Source organism: Muscardinus avellanarius (genome assembly GCF_963383645.1).
Source record: "Muscardinus avellanarius genome assembly, chromosome: 6".
NCBI classification, from domain to species: domain Eukaryota; kingdom Metazoa; phylum Chordata; class Mammalia; order Rodentia; family Gliridae; genus Muscardinus; species Muscardinus avellanarius.
Genome location: NC_137791.1, coordinates 64,213,272 through 64,234,311, shown reverse-complemented (window position 1 = coordinate 64,234,311; position 21,040 = coordinate 64,213,272). Strand labels below are relative to the sequence as shown.

General features: G+C 44.5%; 1 protein-coding gene across 1 annotated transcript in view; it reads right to left on the bottom strand.

The window, feature by feature from the left end:
- Nucleotides 1–14,160, bottom strand: part of LOC308264059 (broad substrate specificity ATP-binding cassette transporter ABCG2-like) — a gene marked incomplete at both ends in the record, with an annotated part of 99,467 nt that extends 85,307 nt beyond the window's left edge. Inside the window, 4 exons of the mRNA XM_080697202.1 lie at nt 5,345–5,497; nt 6,243–6,357; nt 6,976–7,035; nt 13,970–14,160. Of these exons, the coding sequence (XP_080553328.1) occupies nt 5,345–5,497; nt 6,243–6,357; nt 6,976–7,035; nt 13,970–14,160 (519 nt within the window). The remainder of the gene's footprint in view (nt 1–5,344; nt 5,498–6,242; nt 6,358–6,975; nt 7,036–13,969) is intronic.
- Nucleotides 14,161–21,040: the final 6,880 nt, after the last annotated feature.

The following is a 21,040-nucleotide window of genomic DNA, read 5'->3' as shown; positions in this document are numbered from 1 at the left end:
TCAACCAGTCAATTTCAGCATGTGTGCCAAGAGGAGTTAGAAGGCTTTGGGGTGGCAGGAAGTAGAAAACAATTCTGAAATTCAAAGTCTCCAAAGAGATAATAATCACAGGCTACTCCTGACCCTTGGCTGTATCCCATTAATAACTGCACAGTAAGAGAAATTTGGAGACAGTCTGAGGAAGATGAATGAATGTGGGCTTGACAGAGCTGATGACATGAAGACTTTTGTTCATTGATAATAATATTACAGTTAGGTAGCCAAATGTCCTTTTTCTTTTGTTTTTATGTTTATTTACTTATTTATTTGGTGCTAGGGATGAAGCCCAGGGCCTCACACTTTGCAAAAGCATATTCTACCACTAAACCACACACTTAGCCTCTTGGCTTTGTGTTTTGCAGGTGCATAATGACTTTTTAGGGACAAAGTAAGATATAATTTTCTTTAAAATACTTCAGTAAGAAATGGCTATTAAGATTATGGGATAAGCCAGGCATGGTGGCGCACGCTTCTAATCTCAGCATTTGGGAAGCTGAAACCCAGAGGATCGCGGTTCGCGGACAGCCTCAGCTACTTAGTGAGGCTCTTTGCAACTCAGAGAGACCCAGTTTCAAAATAAAGAATAAAAAATAGGGCAGGGAGTATAGCTCAGAAGTCGAATGCCCCTGGATTCCGTCCCCAGACCCGCAAATAAATACATAAATAAATAAATAATAAAAAGATTATGGGATAAGATGCTAACTACTGAGAAATCTAGGTCTATTAGAGCCAGGCATGGTGGTGCACACTTATAATTCCAGTACTTGGGGGGCTGAGACAGAAGGATCTGAGGTTCAAGAACAGCCTCAGTAAGTAGTGAGACTCTCATCAACTTAACAAGACCCTGCTTCAAAAATAAAAATACAATAGGCCTGGGGATGTAGCTTGGAGATAGAATGCCCCTTGGCTCAATCCCCAGTACCACAACAAAAATTGTTAGTAATTATTCTCTTATGTTAAGTATCTCATAATCATATCATTATAGCGGTCGATTTTCTCTATATTTTTCAAGTTTTATTTAAAAGGTCAAAATTATCTCAGTCAATGAAATTACATGAATTCTTAGAAGTTAACAACTGCCTTTGTACATGTTCCCTGGAAATCCAAATGAACAATTTAGAGAAATGAATGCTTAAAGGTTAAGAACAGGACTGGAGATGTAGCTCAGTGGTAGAGCACTTGCTCTGGATTCACTGACATTACAAAATCATCATCATCATCATCATTGTAAAAGAAAGTACCTTGCTGGAAAGACAAAATCAAGCAAATAAACATAGCTAAAGCAAAGAAAACTCCATTACTCAAAAAACAACAATAAGTGGTTAATGGTAGCATTTCAGAATTATTCTTCCAAACAAAATATAGCAAAATACACCTTACATAAAAGATTGTCAGCAGGTAGCATGCCAGACCCCTGGATAAACCAGGCACAGTGAGACGCTGGGTTCCGGGCGGGGGTCGCGCGGGTCACGCCTGCCAGGGCCCGGGTCACTGGACTCTGGGCCCGGGCCGAACTGAGTGTAGCAAGCTAGACCCCTGGAGAAACCAGGCCCCGTAACACGCTGGGTTCCGGGCGGGGTTCGCGCGGGGCACGCCAGCCGGGTCCTGGGTCACGGGACTCTGGGCCCATTGCCGAACTGTGCGTAACATGCCAGACCCCTGGAGAAACCGGGCTCAGTACCCTGGGTTCCGGGCAGGGGTCGCGCGGAGCATGCCAGCCGGGCCGGGTAGCGGGACCCTGGGCCCCAGGCGGAGTAGTGCGGAGCACTCTGGACCCATGGGGAAACCGACCGGGTTACAGTGCTACTGAGTGAGTGCCTGATCCTACTACCTCCTCAAACCACATATACTGTCGTCTCTTATTTAAAAAAAAAAAAAAAAGGAACAGAAAAAAAAAGAAAAATATCGGAGAGTTTAGAAAGCCGTTATGGATGCCAGGACACTGGAGATGCAGACAAAACTTATCTAAATGCCCTGGAACTTATGGAAAAATTCCCCGTGAAGGAGGACAGCTATTTCTCTATATTGTTAAGAATCTCAGACATCACTTGTAAGGAGAGAGTTTAGCGGAGACCAAGGAGAAAGGCGGTGTTGAAAGAAGTCTCCGCGATGGCGGTGGAGACTGGTATTCAGGAGAAGCAGAAACCGGATCCTACCACCCTTAATTTTTTGGAGAAATTACACCAAATGTCGAATGCTACCATAATGCATGCTTAGGAACACTGGACAACATTCAGAGTGGAAAAAGAGCCTGGGAAGGATTTGAAATGGTGGAGGCAGTGGCAATGGCAGTGGCCAGTACTCAGGGGAGGCAGATATCTGATACATTACACCTGGAACCTTTGAAATAATAACCACAGAGACAGTGATCGGAAGCTGCTGAGGGGTTAGGCGGTGCCGGGGCCAGTGGCCGACATCGGAGCTTTCTGTGAGGCAAGGCCAGTACTGAGGCCTCTGTGGCTGGGATTGGAACCTGCCGAGGGGTTAGACCGATGCTGGGGCCAGCGAGACCGGCATCGGAGCCTGCCATGAGGCAAGGCTGGTGTGCTGGGGCCTTCGAGGTCGGGTCCCGAGCCTGCTGGGTGGTTAGGCCAGTGCTAGGGCCAGCGAGGCCAGCATCGGAGCCTGCCGTGAGGCAAGGCCGGTACTGGGGCCTCCGAGGCCAGGATAAGAGCCTGCCGAGGGGTTAGGCCGGTGCTCGGGCCAGCAAGGCCGGCATCGGAGCCTGCCGAGAGGCAAGGCCAGTACTGGGGCCTCCGAGGCCAGGATAAGAGCATGCCGAGGAGTTAGGCTGGTGCTGGGGCCAGCGAGGCCGGCATCGGAGCCTGCCGTGAGGCATGGCCGGTGCTGGGGCCTCTGAGGCCGGGATCGGAGCCTGCCGAGGGGTTAGACTGGAACTGGGGCCAGTGAGGCCGGCATCGGAGCCTGCCTTGAGGCAAGGCCGGTTCTGGGGCCTCCGAGGCCAGGATAAGAGCCTGCCGAGGGGTTAAGCCAGTGCTGGGGCCAGAGAGGCCGGCATCAGAGCCTACTGTGAGGCAAGGCCAGTGCTGGGGCCTCCGAGGCTGGGATCGGAGACTGCCTTGAGGCAAGGCCAGTACCGGGGCCTCCGAGGCCAGGATAAGAGCCGGTGGAGGGGTTAGGTCGGTGCTGGGGCCAGCGAGGCCGGTATCGGAGCCTGCCTTGAGGCAAGGCCGGTACTGGGACCTCCGAGGACAGGATAAGAGCCTGCCGAAGGTAGAGACCGGTACTGGGGCCAGCGAGGCAGGCATCGGAGCCTGCCATGAGGTGAGGCTAGCATCGGAGCCTGCCATGAGGCATGGCCAGTGCTGGGGCCTTCAAGGCCGTGATTGGAGCCTGCCGAGGGGTTAGACCAGTGCTGGGGCCAGTGAGGCCGGCATTGGAGCCTTCCGTGAGGCAAGGCCAGGACTGGGGCCTCCAAGGCCAGGATAAGAGCCTGCCAAGGGGTTAGGCCGGTGCTGTGGCCAGCGAGGCCGTAATCGGAGTCTGCCTTGAGGTAAGGCCAATACTGGGGCCTCCGAGGCCAGGATAAGAGCCTGCCGAGGGGTTAGGCCGGTGCTGGGGCCAGCGAGGCTGGCACCGGAGCCTGCTGTGAGGCAAGGCTGGTGCTCAGGCCTCCGAGGCCGGGATCGGAGACTGCCTTGAGGCAAGGCCAGTACTGGGGCCTCCAAGGCCAGGATAAGAGCCTGCCAAGTGTTTAGGCCAGTGCTGGGGCCAGCAAGGCCGGCATCGGAGCCTGCCTTGAGGCAAGGCTGGTACTGGGGCTTCCTAGGCCAGGATAAGAGCCTGCTGAGGGGTTAGGCCAGTGCTGGGGCCAGTGAGGCCAGCATCGGAGCCTGCCGTGAGGCAAGGCCGGTCATGGGGCCTCCGAAGCCAGGATAACAACCTGCTGAAGGGTTAGACCGGTGCTGGTCCAGCGAGGTCAGCATCGGAGCCTGCCGTGAGGCATGGCCAGTGCTGGGGCCTCCTAGGCCGGGAGCGGAACCTGCTGAGGGATTAGGGCCAATGTCCAGCATCGGAGCCCGCCGTTAGGCTGGGCCACTCCTGTGGCCTCCAAGGCCAGGATCGAAGCCAGCTGAGGGGTTAGGCTGGTGTAGGGGCCAGTGAGACCAGAACAGGGGCCTCCCATGAGGCAAGGCCGCTGCTTGAGCCAGTGAGGTCTGGATCAGTCCACTGAGTAGCCAGGCCACTACTGGGGCTGTCAAGAGTGGGATCGGTACTTGCAACGCAGCATGCACAGGGAAATATCGCAGAAAATATAAATCAGATGCTTCTCTTAATCTGCAATAACTAGGAGGAAAGGGGCAACAGGAAGAGGTTGAGCTATAGAAAGGGCCCTATAGTGAAGCAAGTAATGTGACCAATCAGAGGGTATGTAATAGTGGAGGATGGAGCCTCTTTAAAACGCAGGAGGTACATAAACAAATGCATCAAAGTTAATCACCAAAGAAGTGTGGGATGAAGGGAGGGGGAGGGAATGGGATGGTGGCTTGAGGAGGGCTAATTGGATGATGTGTGCTTGTATATCCTCTCAAGTCTTATACTCCAATGTGATTGATATATGACAATGCACCAATTTAAAAAATAAATAAATTTAAAAAAAGATTGTCAGCAGAGATGAAAGGAAGAAATAGCCAAAAAAAAAAAACCCACCCATTCCTCACTGCCTCTATGGAGGGGAGATCACAGGGTGCTAAACCATAGTCATTACATTCTAAATAGCTCACTGTCACCCCAAACTCCAAATGTCTGCTCAGCAAAATGTTCATACCAGCTATTCAGTCATAAAGTTCATTATTCTTCTCATTTCCTCTTCCTGGTACTACACAACCCACAAAAGAAGCTGCTTGCCACTCTTTATTACTAGTACCCCTTCAGCCTAAAAGAGTCGACCAGAGGAGCCAGGAAATAAACATTGGCAGAAGGAATGGAAGAAGGAAGAACGACAAAGCTGCCAAAAGAAGGATTTTAGAAAAAGAATTCAATCACTATGCTAGTGAGAAGTAAATCCTAATGACAGAATATGGTTTTAGAAGTCAAGTCACATCAAGCTGAAACATACAGAGCAAGAATGCTTAGAATCTCAATTCCAAAAATATACCTCAAGAAAGCAAGGGAACAAATTCTCCTAGAGGTAAACAGGAAGAATAAAGCTAAAAGGGGGTTGGGGGCGGGCAGACACTGCAAAGATATCTGATGAGCCAAGACTTGACCAATGTGCATGGGAGGTTTCTTTCCTGTCGATTATACTACCAGGGTTTTTTTTTTTTTTTTTTTTCCACATTAACTTGGAATCTGCCACCTTGTTAAGACCTAACTCTTCAATGACCTTGTTGATCCTCTCATCTTTTTCATGGTTTGTCATAGTTGTTGGGAGCCAAAGCGCTGCTGAGAACTGTAGGTTTTCTCTCACCATCAGGGTGCCCATCACAACGTCATCCTGAAAGCAAATGGTGTTTTAATGAGACACACTGACCATCACTCTAGTGTGTGTAGCTTAATCCATGAAGATAACAAACCCAAGGTGGATTTCTGGCTAAGGGCAAAGAAACTGGCAGTGAGTCCACAAGCAGACAGCTGAGGAGCCCACGAAACCATTTCACCCCCACCTGCTCACCCACGTGCTGCACAGGGGCTTAGGATGCTACCAGACACCCTCAGATGGCTGAGCACGTGGAACTGACCAGGGTATCTTCTAGGGGGAGGAAAAAGTGCAAGAATAGCAAAAAAGGACAACAGGTTTCCCTTTGGAATTGTTAACAGTTAGATTGATACCACTGGATCCCAGGGTCATATTCCAGGTCCTCTCTGCCTTTCCCTTTACCTCCACCCTCAATATAATGAGAGATTATGAAAAGCTGGTGTGAAAGAAGGTATTTCCAGCTGAGCTCAGTGGTGCATACCTGTAATCCCAGTACCTGAGAGGCTCAGATAAGAGGACTGCAGGTTTGAGGTCAGCGTAACTTAGTGAGACCCTGTCTCAAAATAAAAAATAAAAAGGAATGGAGACATAGCTCAGTGGTAGAGTGCCCCTGGGTTCAATCCTCCTCAGTAGCACACATACAGAAAAAAAATGAAAAAATAGAAAAAAATTTATTTCCATGTGCATATCCTATGTTCAACTGTAAGCACACTAAAGTATGAGCCGAGGCACTAACCTAAAAGAGAAACCCACTAATACTTACTTGTACCACATAACCTGAATAACATTTGAAATTGGCAGGTTGAGGTGCTCCATTTATCAAAACATCTCCAGATAATCCCCGGGGATCTTTCCTTGCAGCTAAGACATCTAGCAACCTATAAAAGACATAATGTTAGGGCACTTTTTCCCCCTCCAACACAAGCCATATCTCAACTACTCTGAATCCCAATTCTGCTCAAGATAGAAAATGAATAAGACAAAATTCTATGGTTTAACTAACATTTTAACACACACACACACACACACACATACACACACACACACACACACTTCTCAACTTCTTTTCCATTATATGCGCTTAGAAAGCCCCAAAATATAAAAGAAGAGCAACATGAGCTTATGTAGCACAGATGTCCCAAATGACCCTTCTGGTCATCTGACCTTGGTGGACCAGACCCAGGTAATGGACTTTTTTTATCTAAGATGCATGTCTGTGATTATACTTTCTGTTCCATCTCCCCACTTTTAATAAAATCCCTTACTTTTTTTCTTCTCATTAATTCATACTCTGGCCAACCACAGGATGCCAGCTACTTTATCATGCCACACTCCTGGCATAACAGTAGCCCAAATGTATGTTATCTGTAGCACCTCAAGCCAGACTGGACATGCGAGTAAAAGATCAGTCAATAACTCCTCCCATAAAACTGATTTTTTTAAAGGACAATGGAACTGCTCAGAAAAGGGTGACTTATATTTTGTGTTATACTCACGAAGATTTTCCTCCACCTGTGGGTCCCAGGATGGCATTGAGTCCAGGTTTCATGATCCCACTGTAAACACAAACACATACTGATTTATCATTCCACTTTAAACAAAGTTCTATTCAGTGTCAGTTGACCTTGAAGGTTGATGAAATTGTAGGCAGAAATCAAGTACCAATTCAAACAAGGAAACAGAAAAGGAATTACTGATTAATATAAGTCTAGTCTACAAAGGAAGTTAGTCTCTACTGAGGAGTAGTAAGAAAGATAGTTCTGGTTCTCTATGTTCCTCTTTCATTTAGTTTTGAAATTATTTATCCCTTTTGGAAAAGAGACCTGTCAAATGCTCAAGGTTCCTTGAAATTGGCCTGGCGGTACTGCTCAGTGGTAGAGCCAGTGCTTGGCACGCAGGAGGCCCTGGGTCCATGAAAGGCAACAACAAAAACAAAGTTCCTTTAAACAAGTAACACACATTTTCGTGAGGTCTCTCGGTTGCACTTCCTCCTCTTACAACCGTGTAAATAACAGCTCCTGGGTAATGTTGACAACCAGAGTCTTCAAATTAGCTTACGTGCCAACTCTTAGTCAAGCTGTACACAATTAAGTGATCATTAACTCAATAGCAGTGATCAATACTACTGATCTATCAGAGGAGTGGCTGGCAAAGATTTTCTCTCATTCTGCTGGCTCTCTATTAGGGTTCTTGGCTGCACAAAAGCTCTTCAATTCAGTGCATTCGCACTTATTAATCCTTGTTTTAATTTCTTGTGCCTTGGGGGTTTTATTGAGGAGGTTTCTACCAGTACCTATATGTTGGAGCACTGGTCCTATGCCCTCTTCTAGTAACTGCAAAATGACTGATTTAATTTCCAGATCTTTGATTCATCTTGAGTTGACTCCTGTACAGGGTGCAAAGATGGGGTTTAATTCCATTTTTCTACAAATGGATAACAAGTTTTGCCAACATCATTTGGTATAAATGCTATCTTTTCTCCAGCCTATGTTTTTGGCTCCTCTGTCAAAAATCAATTGGCAGTATGTGTATGGATTTGTTTCTGAATCTACTATTCTGTTCCATTGGTCTATATGTCTGTTTATGTACTAATACCATGCTGTTTTTATTACTATAGCTCTGTAGTATAGTTTGAAGTCAGGAACTATGATGCCTCCTCTTTGGTGCTTATTGCTGAGAACCATTTTGGCTATTCAGGGTCTTTTTTAAATCTCATAAATTTTAGGACTGATTTTTCCAGTTCTAAGAAGAATTACTATGGTATATTGATAGAGATTGCATTGAATCTAAAGATCACTTTTGGAAGAATAGCCATTTTGATAATATTTATTCGGCCTATCCAAGAGCATGGGAGATCTTTCCATCTTCTAGGGTCTTCTTTAATTTCTCCATTGGTGAGATTGTAAATTAGTGCAGCTACTTTGGAGATCAGTGAAGAAGTTCCTCAGAAGACTGGAAATGGAACTACTATATGACCCAGCTATAACATTCCTGGGTATCTTCCCAAAGGGACTGAAACCAGACTGCTATAGTCATACACACATATTTATGTTTCAGCAGCACAATAAATAATAGCCTAATTTTGGAATCAGCCTAGCTGTCCAACACCAAGTGAATGGATCACAAAATTATGGGATATACAAACAATGGAATTCTACTCAGCCATAAAGAAGAAAATTATGTCAAATTTGCAGGAAAATAGATGGAACTAGGGAATATTATGCTAAGTGAGATTAGCCAGTCAAAAAAATAAAAGGTCAGATATTTTCCATAATAAATAGAAGGTAGGGAGAAACTGAGATATAAAAGGGACTCTAGACAAAGAAGGAAAAACTCTAGTGGAAGGGTGGAGGGGACCTACGGGAGGGAGGCAGGTGGAAAGAGGGAGATTTGATGAAGGAAACAGTTCCGTGGACACAATGAACATGCACAAAATTATCAATGCCCATCTCAGTGCTGTGCACAGGGAAGGGAAGGGAGCAGGGTGGGAGTTGGGAAGAGGATTGCCAAGTGCTGAGTACATGTGTGGCTCTATCACTCTGAACTCCATCATGACATATGAATATAAAACACCAATAATCAAACAAAGAAATTAATAGTAATTTTGCTACTATATCAAATGAGACCAAAAAACTTTTTTATTATTATTATTTTTTTTTTTTTTTGCGGGGCTGGGGCTGGAACCCAGGGCCATTCGACCTCCAAGTTACAACTTCTACCCTATTTTTTATTCTTTATTTTTGAAACAGGGTCTCACTAAGTTGCAGAGGGCCTCACTAAGTAGCTGAGACAGTCTGCAATCCTGCAGTCTCAGCCTTCCGAATGCTGGCTCAAAAAACATTTTTTTAAGCAGAAATCTAAAGGCTAGAATGAAGTACTCCAGAGGATAAAAAAGCATCATCAGTGCTTAACACTGAGGGAAAATGTCTTACCACTTAGCGAAGGAAACACATATCCTCACGACAGTTCATTTCCTTCCTTGTTAAGTGTCTGAGAGTTAGCTGGAAAGTACTTAATTTAAAATGGGAAGTGCCGGCGTGGTGGCACATGCTTGTAATCGCCACACTTGGGAGGCTGAGACAGGAGGATCGCATAGGTTCGAAGCCAGCCTCAGCTACTTAGTGAGGCTCTCAGCAACTTAGTGAGACCCTGTTTCCAAATAAAGTATAAAGTAGGTCTGGGAGTATAGCCCAGAGGTAGAAAGCCCCTGGGTTCCACCCCTAGTATCACCAAAAAAAAAATAATAATAATAATTTAAAAAAATGGGGAGATATCACTCCAGTAGGAGACATTCTTTGAAGATGTCTAGGCACAGAAGAGACACACAAATAAGTGGACATGTAAGGATAGTGAATATTCAAATAGAGCAGAAAGGAGGAAGAAATCACATCAGAACCTGCAGATTCACAACCAGGATGAAGAAATGAACACGAGCTGACTCCAGGGCTGGCAGAGTAAGCATACAATGAGTCTGGCACTTCTTGATCTGCCAAGGAAGTATCAAAAAGTGAGAGGATCCATCAGAATAATGAGGGAGAACCCCATCTTGAATGGTCTCCCACTGGTAAAGTGAGGAACAAGAGAGGCATCGAGATAAATAATGATGAGGACGCATCACTCCTGAATGTGACCAAATATATCAGGTCCATATGTTCAAACAGCAAGTAGGCAGAAGAGACAATGACGGAAGCACGTTTTCTGCTTTGTAGAATACAAACTATAAGATAATATAATTAGAAAATCGCCCGTTGGCAACTAGAACAGCGGTTGCTGACCCACATAGGAGTCATCACGAGTTGGTGACGGTGGAGTTTGTTGAGGAACAGGATTCTATAATAATGGCACAGCGTCTCCTCTTGTAATGCCAATCAGGTACAAAGAGGAACATCACCGAGTTGTGGTGACGTTCAGCAGACAGCAACAGGCCCAGGTGATCACCTTTAACAACACCTGCAGTGAGCGGGGACTAGAAAAGAGCAGGGGGATGAGTCTGAAGAGATGCCACGTGGTGGTCAGTGAGCTGCGTGGGGAGCGAGGTGACGGGCGCCCTCGGGACCACTCTGCCTTCATTACCAGGCCACATCTTCCCTCCGCTGTCACCAGACAACGCTCGAGTGATGACAATAAAGGAGAGGCTCCTCCTTTTGGAAAGTAATGCTGCAGAGGCTAGGGATGAAGGAGGATCACATGCACAGCCCGCTCTCAGATGGTTCCCACACCCAGTAATGACAATGGGTACAAAGGAGACACAGAGACTGGAGCAAATGGAACAACAGGGAAATTAGAGAATCTGAGGGACGGGGCATGTGCGTGCAGGCTTATACCTGCAATTATTTCAAAATAAGTTGTTAATCTGAGAATCTCCCAAAGAGTGTAATGGACTCCCTTCACAATTATAGGACACCCCACACCGACAGGAATGGATGGTTTGTACCACAGGTGCTGGATATGCAGAAAAAATGAGCAAGAGACAAAGATGTCTCATCAGGCCCAAAACACTTCTGAATTCTCATGGGAAATTTTTATTTTAATTTATTTTTACAAAAGAAAGGAAAAAACAAAAAAAAATCAATATTATAACCAGCTCTTCCAAACAGTTATCATTATGCATGGTGTTGGTGCTAGCAAACCCAAGTCAAAAATAAGATAATGAAAGCAATTTTCACACATCCTAGAGACTCTACCTATTTGGGTTTATTTGTTTGATTGTTGGTTGGCACTGGGGTTCCTGGAAGCCCTTCTATGTCCAGGCTACACTCCCAGACCTATTTTTATATTTTTATTTGGAAACAGGGTCTCTTAAGCCAGCAAGGCTGGCTCTGAACCAGCGCGATCCTCCTGTCTCCGCCTCCCAAGCGCGGGGATTACAAGTGTGCACCACCACGCCCGGCACGAGACTCTACCTATTTGAATCCAACACGTGGGAGAAAGATTGGAAGCACTGGAGACAAAAAGGGGATGGACCTTCTCATGGATATCTAGAGCAGCAATCTGAGTAGGCAAGTACACCCATTCTCACTGCCCTCAACTGAACTCCAAGACCTGACTGCATTTTTATGCATCTTGAAAAGCACAAGACAATGACTTCCTTTGCTGAAAAGCATACTAGCAAGGCATAAAAATGGTGAAAACTTTGCATCCATGAAACATTTTGGGTTAAGTTACTAATCTACTACATTGAAAAGATGAGCAAGAGGAGCTAAGAATGTGCCCCAGTGGTGGAGCTATTGCCTGGCATGTGCAAGACCCTGAGTTCAGTCTCTACCATATGCATACACACACACACACACACACACACACACACACACACACTGGGGGCCGGGGGTGTAGCTCAGTGACGGGAACCATGCTTATCCTGCTCAAAGCCCATGGTTCAATCCCCAGCACACACACAAAAACAAGACAAATGCATCATTATACGGTATGCGTCCCACACCTACCCAACCTGCACACACTCAAATCATGTTGCCTCCTACCTTTTCAGCACAAAGTCTTGCTCATTATGTTGCACAAATACCTCGTCAGTTTCATAAGTCTGTTCGACCTCATGATGCAACAAAAGACAAAAGCCTTGCAGCCACCCTTCTTCTCCGTACCCATGTAGGCAGGATTTTTCCCCCTTCTGGTACTGAGTATTGAACCCAGGAGCATTCTACCTCCAAGTTACACCCTCAACTTTATATTACTATTATTATTGTTGTTGTTGTTATTTTTATGATTATGTGAAACAGGGTCTCGCAAAGTTGCTGAGGCTGACTTGCCCCACACACTCGGGTAATCAGGACTTTTCTTTTCTTACCTTTTTTCTTTTTCTTTTGCGGCACTGGGGATTGAATCCAGGGGCATTCTACCTCCAAGTTACACCCTCAGTCCTTTCTATTTTTTATTTTGAAATAGGGTCTCACTACATTGGTGAGTCTCTCACTACTTGCTGAGGCTGTCCTCAAAACTGTGATCCTCCAGTCTCAGCCTCCCAAGTACTGGGATTTCAGACATGTACCCCACCGTACCCGGTGCTAACCAGGAATTTTTTTTTTAAGAAGAAAGCGAGGGTTGCTGCAAGGACAGACTCTGATCCTGCAGTGTTCCTGGCCTCAGCTCCGGCAGCTCTCAGTTCCTCCCCATTTCTCTCCTGAAACTTTCTACTCTGTATTTGTACCGAAAAGACCATAGCTGCACACAAAACGTCAGGAAAAAAGGACAAACGTGATTCTATATAGATCTGCAGACACATGGGGTCAAAGGACTATTTTTATAACTATTTCCCCAGCCTTAGAAAGTCAGGAAAATTTGCTTGCTTTGTCTAGGAGGAATGATTTCCCCTATCGAACAAACAAGACAAATAGGCCACGCTGTCTGAGCAAACCCAAACCCACTTACCTGCACTCTAGAGAGGAAGTTTTGATTCAGGTCTCTAGAATTCAGAAAAACATTAACACGCTAAGGCTAGCATCTGTGAACTAATACATACGTGATAGTGAAAAGATTCCATAGAACCCTTCACTTCCCCCTCATACGAGCTCTTACTTGAACACCACATTTTAAATTCTAAATTTACTGCTGAATGAAAATACTTATGGGGTACTTTTAATATGGAATCAATTACTCTGGATCTTAAACTATCACTTTGCATTTTAACTGAACAACAAGAGTTAAATTATTGTTGCCTTATATATATTTTCTACCTGATATTACTATGGAACGAAAGCATTAGGTGAATTAGTACACACTAAGCTACTATAATTGGGCCGTCAATTTAAAATAGGCTTATGTGTAAATCAAAGTATTTTCACAATATACTACCATTTCAACTTCCTTGTTACTAGAATGTAAAGGATATGTATAAGTACCCAAAAAAGCCTGACTCAGAAAGTCTATCAGCAGTCTTCTATTTCATATATTGGATAACTAAATCTCAAAGTTATAATTAAATCCCCACAGTCAAAAAGCAGTGAATCGCGCCGGGCGTGGTGGCGCACGCTTGTAATCCCCGCGCTTGGGAGGCGGAGACAGGAGGATCGCGCAGGTTCGAAGCCAGCCGCGCTGGCTTAAAAGACCCTGTTTCCAAATAAAAAGTATAAAATAGGTCTGGGAGTGTAACACAGAGGCAGAAGGGTTTCCAGGAATCCCATTACCACCAAAAAAATAATAATAATAAAAAGCAGTGAATCATACAGCCAGATTTTCTTGCACCAAAACATAAGACTTACACAGAAAAAATTACATGATACCTTCATTGTTCAGTTTCTCAAGCAAAACTTGATATACATGGTATATCCATATTTAAAAAGTGTAACAGCTCCTTACAAAATTAAACATATACTTAGCAAGTGAAACAGCCATTTCAGTCCTAGATTAACCAAAATAAGTTAAAGCATGTGTCAATATATGTGCATAAAGATGAGCACACAAATGCCAGCAACTTATTGGTAATAGGCAAAACCTTCACTGAAGGTCAATAAAGGGTTTTTTAAAAGTTCATGCACCTACTTGATGTTCGATAGTATTTTTTTCTCAACTGTTTTCTGACAAAACAGAAATCCACTCTTCACTTTTACTCGATTACAGATGTTGTGAAAGCTTAACACAGCCCCTTCGGGAATTGTCTTTGGATCCCCGGGAAGGCCATTGGTCTTCTTTATTGACATCGGGATACAGAACTGGTCATTATTGGAAGACATCTGGAGAGTGTCTGCCTTTCTGTGAGGGAACAATGATGGTAAATTGATGTTCCCAATAAATGAAATTATAAATGCTGGAGAACAGTACATTTAAGCCAAGTCAGTTGTAAACTTCCCTGCAGAGGATTCCTTTACAACTTTAGAACACAACTTTGAACACTTGCACTCCAATGAGATACCAAATAAGTAAACAGTTAAGAGTATAAAAAGGGGGAAATTCACCAAATGATGTATGCTTGTATGTTTGTATAACTTTGAATCTCACTACGATGCATAATTACATAATTACATTGTACCAACAAAAGTATGACAATTGCTCAAAAAACATAAAGCAGAAAAAAAAGTAAGATTTAGATTTGTCTGGCTTGAAAAGCATATTTTGATACAACTTCAGGGACAGCCTACATGACCATCCCATCATCATTATCTACCCCTGATTTTTTTTATTTTTGGTGTTTACAAAATTCTATTACCAAAATAGGCTTAGTTAAGAAGTGAGGGACATGAGAAATTTCTCTGCATTTATAGCTCCAGACTTTACATCTCTGGTTGTTATGACCAATCAACTACAAAGGTAAACTCTAGAATAAAACAACAGATTGTCATCAAAGAAACAGAATCTATTTCAAGCAAAAGCAATATTAAGAAGTCAAACTGGGAAGGGTGGTAAAAAAAAAACAACTATAGTCACAGAGGCTACACAGAGGCTCAAGCAGGCTGATCATAAATTTGAGGTAAGTCAGTCTGGGCAATACAGCGAGACCCTGTCTCCTAGAGAAAAAAATAGAGGCTGGGATGTATAGCGCTCACAGGCAGAGAGAGCATATGCTTGCAGCCCTGGGTTTGATCTTCCACACCAGAGGGAGAAAGGATTAAGAATTCAGTAGATGATTTAATAGTAAACAAAGATTGGGAAAGCAAATTAGTGAACCAAAAAGCTGTTATCTAGAAAATAGCTAGGAAAAAAATTATGGGTGATGAAAATTATCACCACGAAAAAGAGAAAAAAGAGAAATACATAAAAGTGCGTAGGAAACACAGGACAAGAAGTAAAATGTCTGGCATATATATAACTAGACACCTGGAAAAGGTCAGGAAATGGAGCAAAATCAATATTTAAAGAAATACTGGCCAAATATTTTCAAAAACCAAGGAAGGTATTGGGCCACAGACTGAAAAACCTGGACAGATACAAAATATGCTAAACACAAGAAAACCATACCCACACATGTCACAGTAAAATGATTTAAAAAAATAAGTAATCTCTAATAATTTTTATACCCCAAAACTTTGTGTGTGGGGGGGGGGGGTCTGGAGGTGGCACCCAGGGGCCTTCAACCTCTGGTCTACACTCCCAGACCTATTTTGTATTTTATTTGGAAATAGGGTCTCACTAAGCTACCGAGAGCCTCACTGAGTAGCTAAGGCTGGCCTCGACCTGTGTGATCCTCCCATCTCAGCCTCCCAAGCACAGGGATTACAAGCCTGCGCCGCCACTCCCAGCCTACCCCAAAGCTTTTTAGAAACTGGAAAAGAAAAATAAATAAACAAACAAACCTACAAACAAACAATTCAAGACTTGCGCCTGGGATATGAGAGCTAAATAGTTGTGTGTTAATCTTTGAGCACAATGAATGGCAACAATTAGCCAAAATTCTATTCTCCTTGCCCAGTCAAAGGAGAAACAAGTCATGTAAGAACTTTACACCTTTACTTTAAAAACACTGTGAGTCCTCTCTCCATTGATTCAAGGCCTTCACAACCCACCTGCACCTGTCTATGTCTGGGCTAGTTAGGAAAATCTCAGCCAACTTAAAAAGGGTTTCCACAGGAGATGGCAGGGCTTTCCCTATTCCCAGTTGTCCTTTTTCTAGAGGTCTACTTACATCACCCTTTCTTCTGGCATTTTACCCAGGGAGGCCACACTTTTGCTATTTAGAAAAGTTTAAACCCTTTCATTCACTACATCCTGCTAGACCTGTTATCATGATAATCTGCACCAAAATAACATTTTCTCTTACTTTTTACCATACTCTTCAGTGTGTATTCTTCATTCTAAAACCAGAGTGCAAAACTCGGTTTCCATGCCCTGAGAACTTAGGTAAGTCCTCAGCCTGACTCCGGTCCAGTAAAAACTACTGCACCTGTTGAGAGACTCAACTCTGGGCCAAGAGTTCAGAGCCCTTCCCTTACATTTTCCCCCTAGGGATCATTCTAGTAAGTTGGGAGTTACCCTCTGCCTCATAGCCATAGAGCTCTTTGCCTCAAAACTGGGGCACCAGCCGGGAATTTAGTGGACAAAACTAAGACACAAGCCGGAGCTCCTCCAAGGCGTGCTGGCTTTGACATGAGTCCAGTCACGGGAGCTCTCGCTGCACTTACCTCTTTGCTGTGGCTACTATTTCCTCCTCACTTCTTTTTTCAACAATACCGAGCCATTTATCATAGAGATTAGATGAGAATACACTTCCTTGGATGTCTCGAAGAAAATCCTTACACAGAAAAATAATATTGGTTGTGTGAAGAAAATGTAAGTATATTGGAGCAATTACAAAGAAAACACTGAATTAGGAATGTAGTTTAGTCCCCACTTCCCTCCACAGCTACACAAAATGTGACCCACGCCAACATGGCTCACTCAGAAGCAGGTGCGTGGATTCATTCCAACTAAAACTAGAAGCAGAAAGAGCAGACACAGACCCTGGTGAGAATAAAGGTACAGTCTCCCCTCACCCAAAACTCCCTCTGTAGGGACATTCAAGCAAACCAGTATAGACTGATGAGGCCAGGTGATGACTCAGCCTGAGTCTTCTTGGTTTTCAAAGAAGACTTAACTATACACATTTTGCTTGTTTCTTTGGAGGCTGTGCCTCCAAAGTCATGAAGGTTGTGAAAGAAATGAACTTCACACAGCCCCAGGCGCTCATGCACGGGTCTTCAGCAAGGCCGGGCCTTTGCTCTTGAGCTCTGTGTGCTCCTTGTGAGAACACTCATTGGAGCTTCATCTGTCATTTCTCTTAACTATGGAAAAACTCAACTGTCTGAACTTGTAGGCAACAGATTGTTGGCTGTCTGCCCAAGTTTCCAACTTGTTTCACTGGTCTTACTACATAGACCCAAACTCCCCTCATTGTAACTAGCTCAGGAAGTACCTCTAGGTAGCTACTGTGGTTATAATACAGTAGCTGTTCACTCACAATCATCCCAAGTGATTTGCTGCTAATTCCAGGCCTCATGTTGAGCATGGGGTCAAGTGTGGACACAAGTTTGCAGCCCACTGCATTATGGCATACAGTATTGCCATGGGGGTCACTTTCTCACAGGGGGTACCCACATGTGCAGAGAGAATCTGCTCCTACTGTGGCTGGCTCTGGAGGTTTGGGGGCGTGGAAGCACCTTTGTTGGATGGGACTAAACCTACATGCCTTCAGAGTGTGTCCTCTCCTCTAGTCCCCTGGGCCCCAGTCCATTGTGGAGCTGGGTGGTGACTCTAGGATATGACCCAGGCAAAACTTCCCAGGGCGTTTGGTGCTGGACCACTGCTTACAGGGGCTCAATAGCAGATCCAGTGTGGCTCTGCCCACACATTCATCTCTGGAGAGCAAGCTCGAGTTATCTGACAGGGTACTGTTGGGCAAAGACTGGAAAGTCTGGAGATGGGTAATTCTAAATCCTTCTGGAGTGTTCAGACACTTTTGTCAGTGTAGCTCATAGAAAGCGCCATCTGCCCTGTTATGTGCACAACCAAGATGTCATGCTGTGGTCCCGGCACAGCTAAGGTTGGCTGCAAGTCACAATATATATATACCTGTGGCCAGCAGTTCCTCATGCAGATGACCAATACGGGAATACAGTAAGATCCAGAAAGAGATTCTAAGATGATTTCAAGAACCTGTTGGTCCTCATTACCACGTTACCACGTTTCTGTTTAGGCTGTTGCCACTACCAGAGGGTGATACAATTCTTTTTCTGTCAGGTTATTTCCTCGTGTAGAAATATACCCAGGTGTTTTCTGTTTAGCAGCATCATCTCAAAACGTACCTACTCTTTGCATAAATCTACTGAATTTTCAGAATTCGAATACATTGTTGCTTCTGTACAGAAGTGGCATATGGGATTTATAGAAGAGGTTCAGGGTGGCAGCTGGTCACTGTGTAAGTGAACTGTGGGCGCTGGATGAGCATGCCGATGCAGAGCGAGGTGGTAAGGAGGAGGGAAGGCACCAAAGGTGGCGGGCCTGCAACACTGCGATGTAAGGTCTGGGAGGGGGTGGCATGGTGATGGTACAGGCGGGTTTCGCTGGCCCTGAGCATCTTCTAATCCATTCTGAGACAAATGTTTTCTCATGTTGGACAAGTTCTATAACTAGGTTCCAAATTAAAAATGTCTTTTGGATACAAAAAGTATTCAAATTAGTATGCCTTCATTAGGAAGGCATGAGGAAGTCAAAGGCAAGATGCTTGTTTTTGTAAACATTGTAGAGTGTTGGTGTATGACTTGAAATGTATGACTATTGATTGTTATCAATAAAATAATAAAAACGTGTTCCACTAGTATTATTATTGACTGTATTCTTATTTTATGGAGTGAGAAGTAAAGATGGAAGGGTGGTCAAATCAACCAGCAATGTATCTAACACATGAGGCTTTCGGTAACCCAAGCAGCAGCTGGGTGTGGTGGTGCATGCCTGTGATCCAGTACTTGAGAGGCCAAAACAGGAGAACGGCAGGTTCAAGGCCAACCTCAGCAACTTAGCAAGATCCTTGGTGACTGGAAAAATTCTTTTTCAAAACAAAAATGAAAAGGGGCATAGCTCAAAGGTAGAATGCTCCTGAGTCCAATCCCCAGTGTCAAATAAAATAAAGCAAGCCAGGTAAACAACATGGGTTTGGACTGTGTGACACACATGTCTTTCCGTTTTGGGATTCATGATCTCCTGCCCATTGCTGCTCTTGAGTCCTCGTAATGGAGCAAACGGCATGCTGCCCTAGGCGGCGCGGTGTATTCATATCGGATGATACAAGGACCTTCCTACCTTTAAGACAGCGGGCACCACGAGGACAGACCCTCTGTCAAAGTTGACTCTGTCTCCAGAATTCAGCCTTTGCTTCAGGGCCATGCAGGAACTTATGCTGCCTGGCCTGCTGAAGATGCCCTCTGGCAGTGGCCCTTTACTGTTGAGCATTGACAGGTTGTCCTATAGAAAAGGACAGAAGGGACATGGCGTTTTATGTTCACGAGCTGAATGCCAGCCTGCCTCCTGACAACAGATGCCAGCTGAGCCAGGTTTTCAGAGCCCAGGGGGCAGGCAGGTTTTCAATTTACTTGTTGCCTGTAAACATATTTTCTTACCATTTTGAACTTCACTCTTCTCACTGGCTTGGATACATCAGGCTCTTTTGTCTTCTCAGCTGAATGGAGAACAGAAAGCTGTCTTGGCATAAACATTCTCAGGTTCTACACTCATCTCAATTCCTGATGAAAGGAAGTTTCCTAAAGATTTCCTCAGGACCATGATGCAACATCACAAAACCAAGAAATGGCAAAAAAGGTGGAGAGACTTGTAAAACATGTCCTCAGGTTCTAAAGCTCAACTCCACTCTAAAGCGAATTCTTGAAGCTAGTTGTGTGAGGTTCCAGGGACACTTGGACCAGCCCCAGCCATGTGGCTTTAGTAAGAATCTGCATGTCTTCCTTGCACTGGGACCATGCTAATCTTCTCTATATTGTACCCCAATCATGTCAAAAACGTTTATTTTACATCCATTATCTTACTTTCCAATCCTTACAGCTCCCTGGGACTTAGAGATTATGTTTTTCCTATTTTAGATATGAAGAGACCAGTGGTAAACAGTGGCCCCAGAGTGATCCTCTGGGAAAGTGGGTGTCAAGCCATCTTTCGGTGATGCCACTCTTTACAATGGTTCCAAAGCATTCTGGAATCACTGCAGTGGGAGAATGGGGAAGAGGCAGCATCCCAGAGCCATGTCTTAGGTGCCAACCCCAGAACCTCCAGCTCATACATGTGAGGTCCCATGTCACTTAGTTTGGAAGGGTTCCCTAATACTGAACCCTACAGTGACATGTCTTGATGACATTATGTTTCCACTAGCCACTGCTTAAACTCAGGGCCTCCTCCTGTCCTAGGAACCCCAGATGTGTGAGCTGCCTGGTGAACAGGTATGGTGGCGTGCTGAAAACATCCCAGTCCAGGACGGCATTCCCTGCCCCCCGAATCTCCCAGGACCCTCCCTCTCCCCTCCTCACCAGGGCCACGCAAGATACTCCTCAGCACGACAGAAGTCTCCTGGCTGCTGTCACATGATGTGGAGCATTCCTCGAAAACAGAACTGACATCTCCAAATATGTCGACACAATTTTCAATGAGAAACTGCACAAGAGCAATCTGGGGCACAAAAGAGAAAAGATCATGCTATAAATCACATATCACAGAGGAATCTCAGAACTAATAAAAGTGTGAAATTTGGAATTCTGAGAAAAATTCAGAGTTAGTATAAAAAACAGTTTCCTCTAGAGGAAACAATTTTACTTTCAGGAGTATTTTGAACACAGACCTTAAAATACAATTAGTAGACTATAGTTATAATTTGACACATTTTTTATTGCCAATACTTTTATATGCATGATTTTACATTTAAAAGTAGGATAATTTTCAAGTCACCTCCACAGGAAGTTCTGTTACTCAACTTGATAAAAATTTCCAATACATGAAAACTTATGAAATTCACTTCTTGGGCTTAAACTTGAAAAGCAGAGATTCTCTGTGGGTCTTGGTGAGGGACGGGATTGGGGGACAGGAAACGTGCCAGTCTTCTGCAGACTCTCCTTGCACAACCACCTTGCTTCAGCTGCTTTCTGA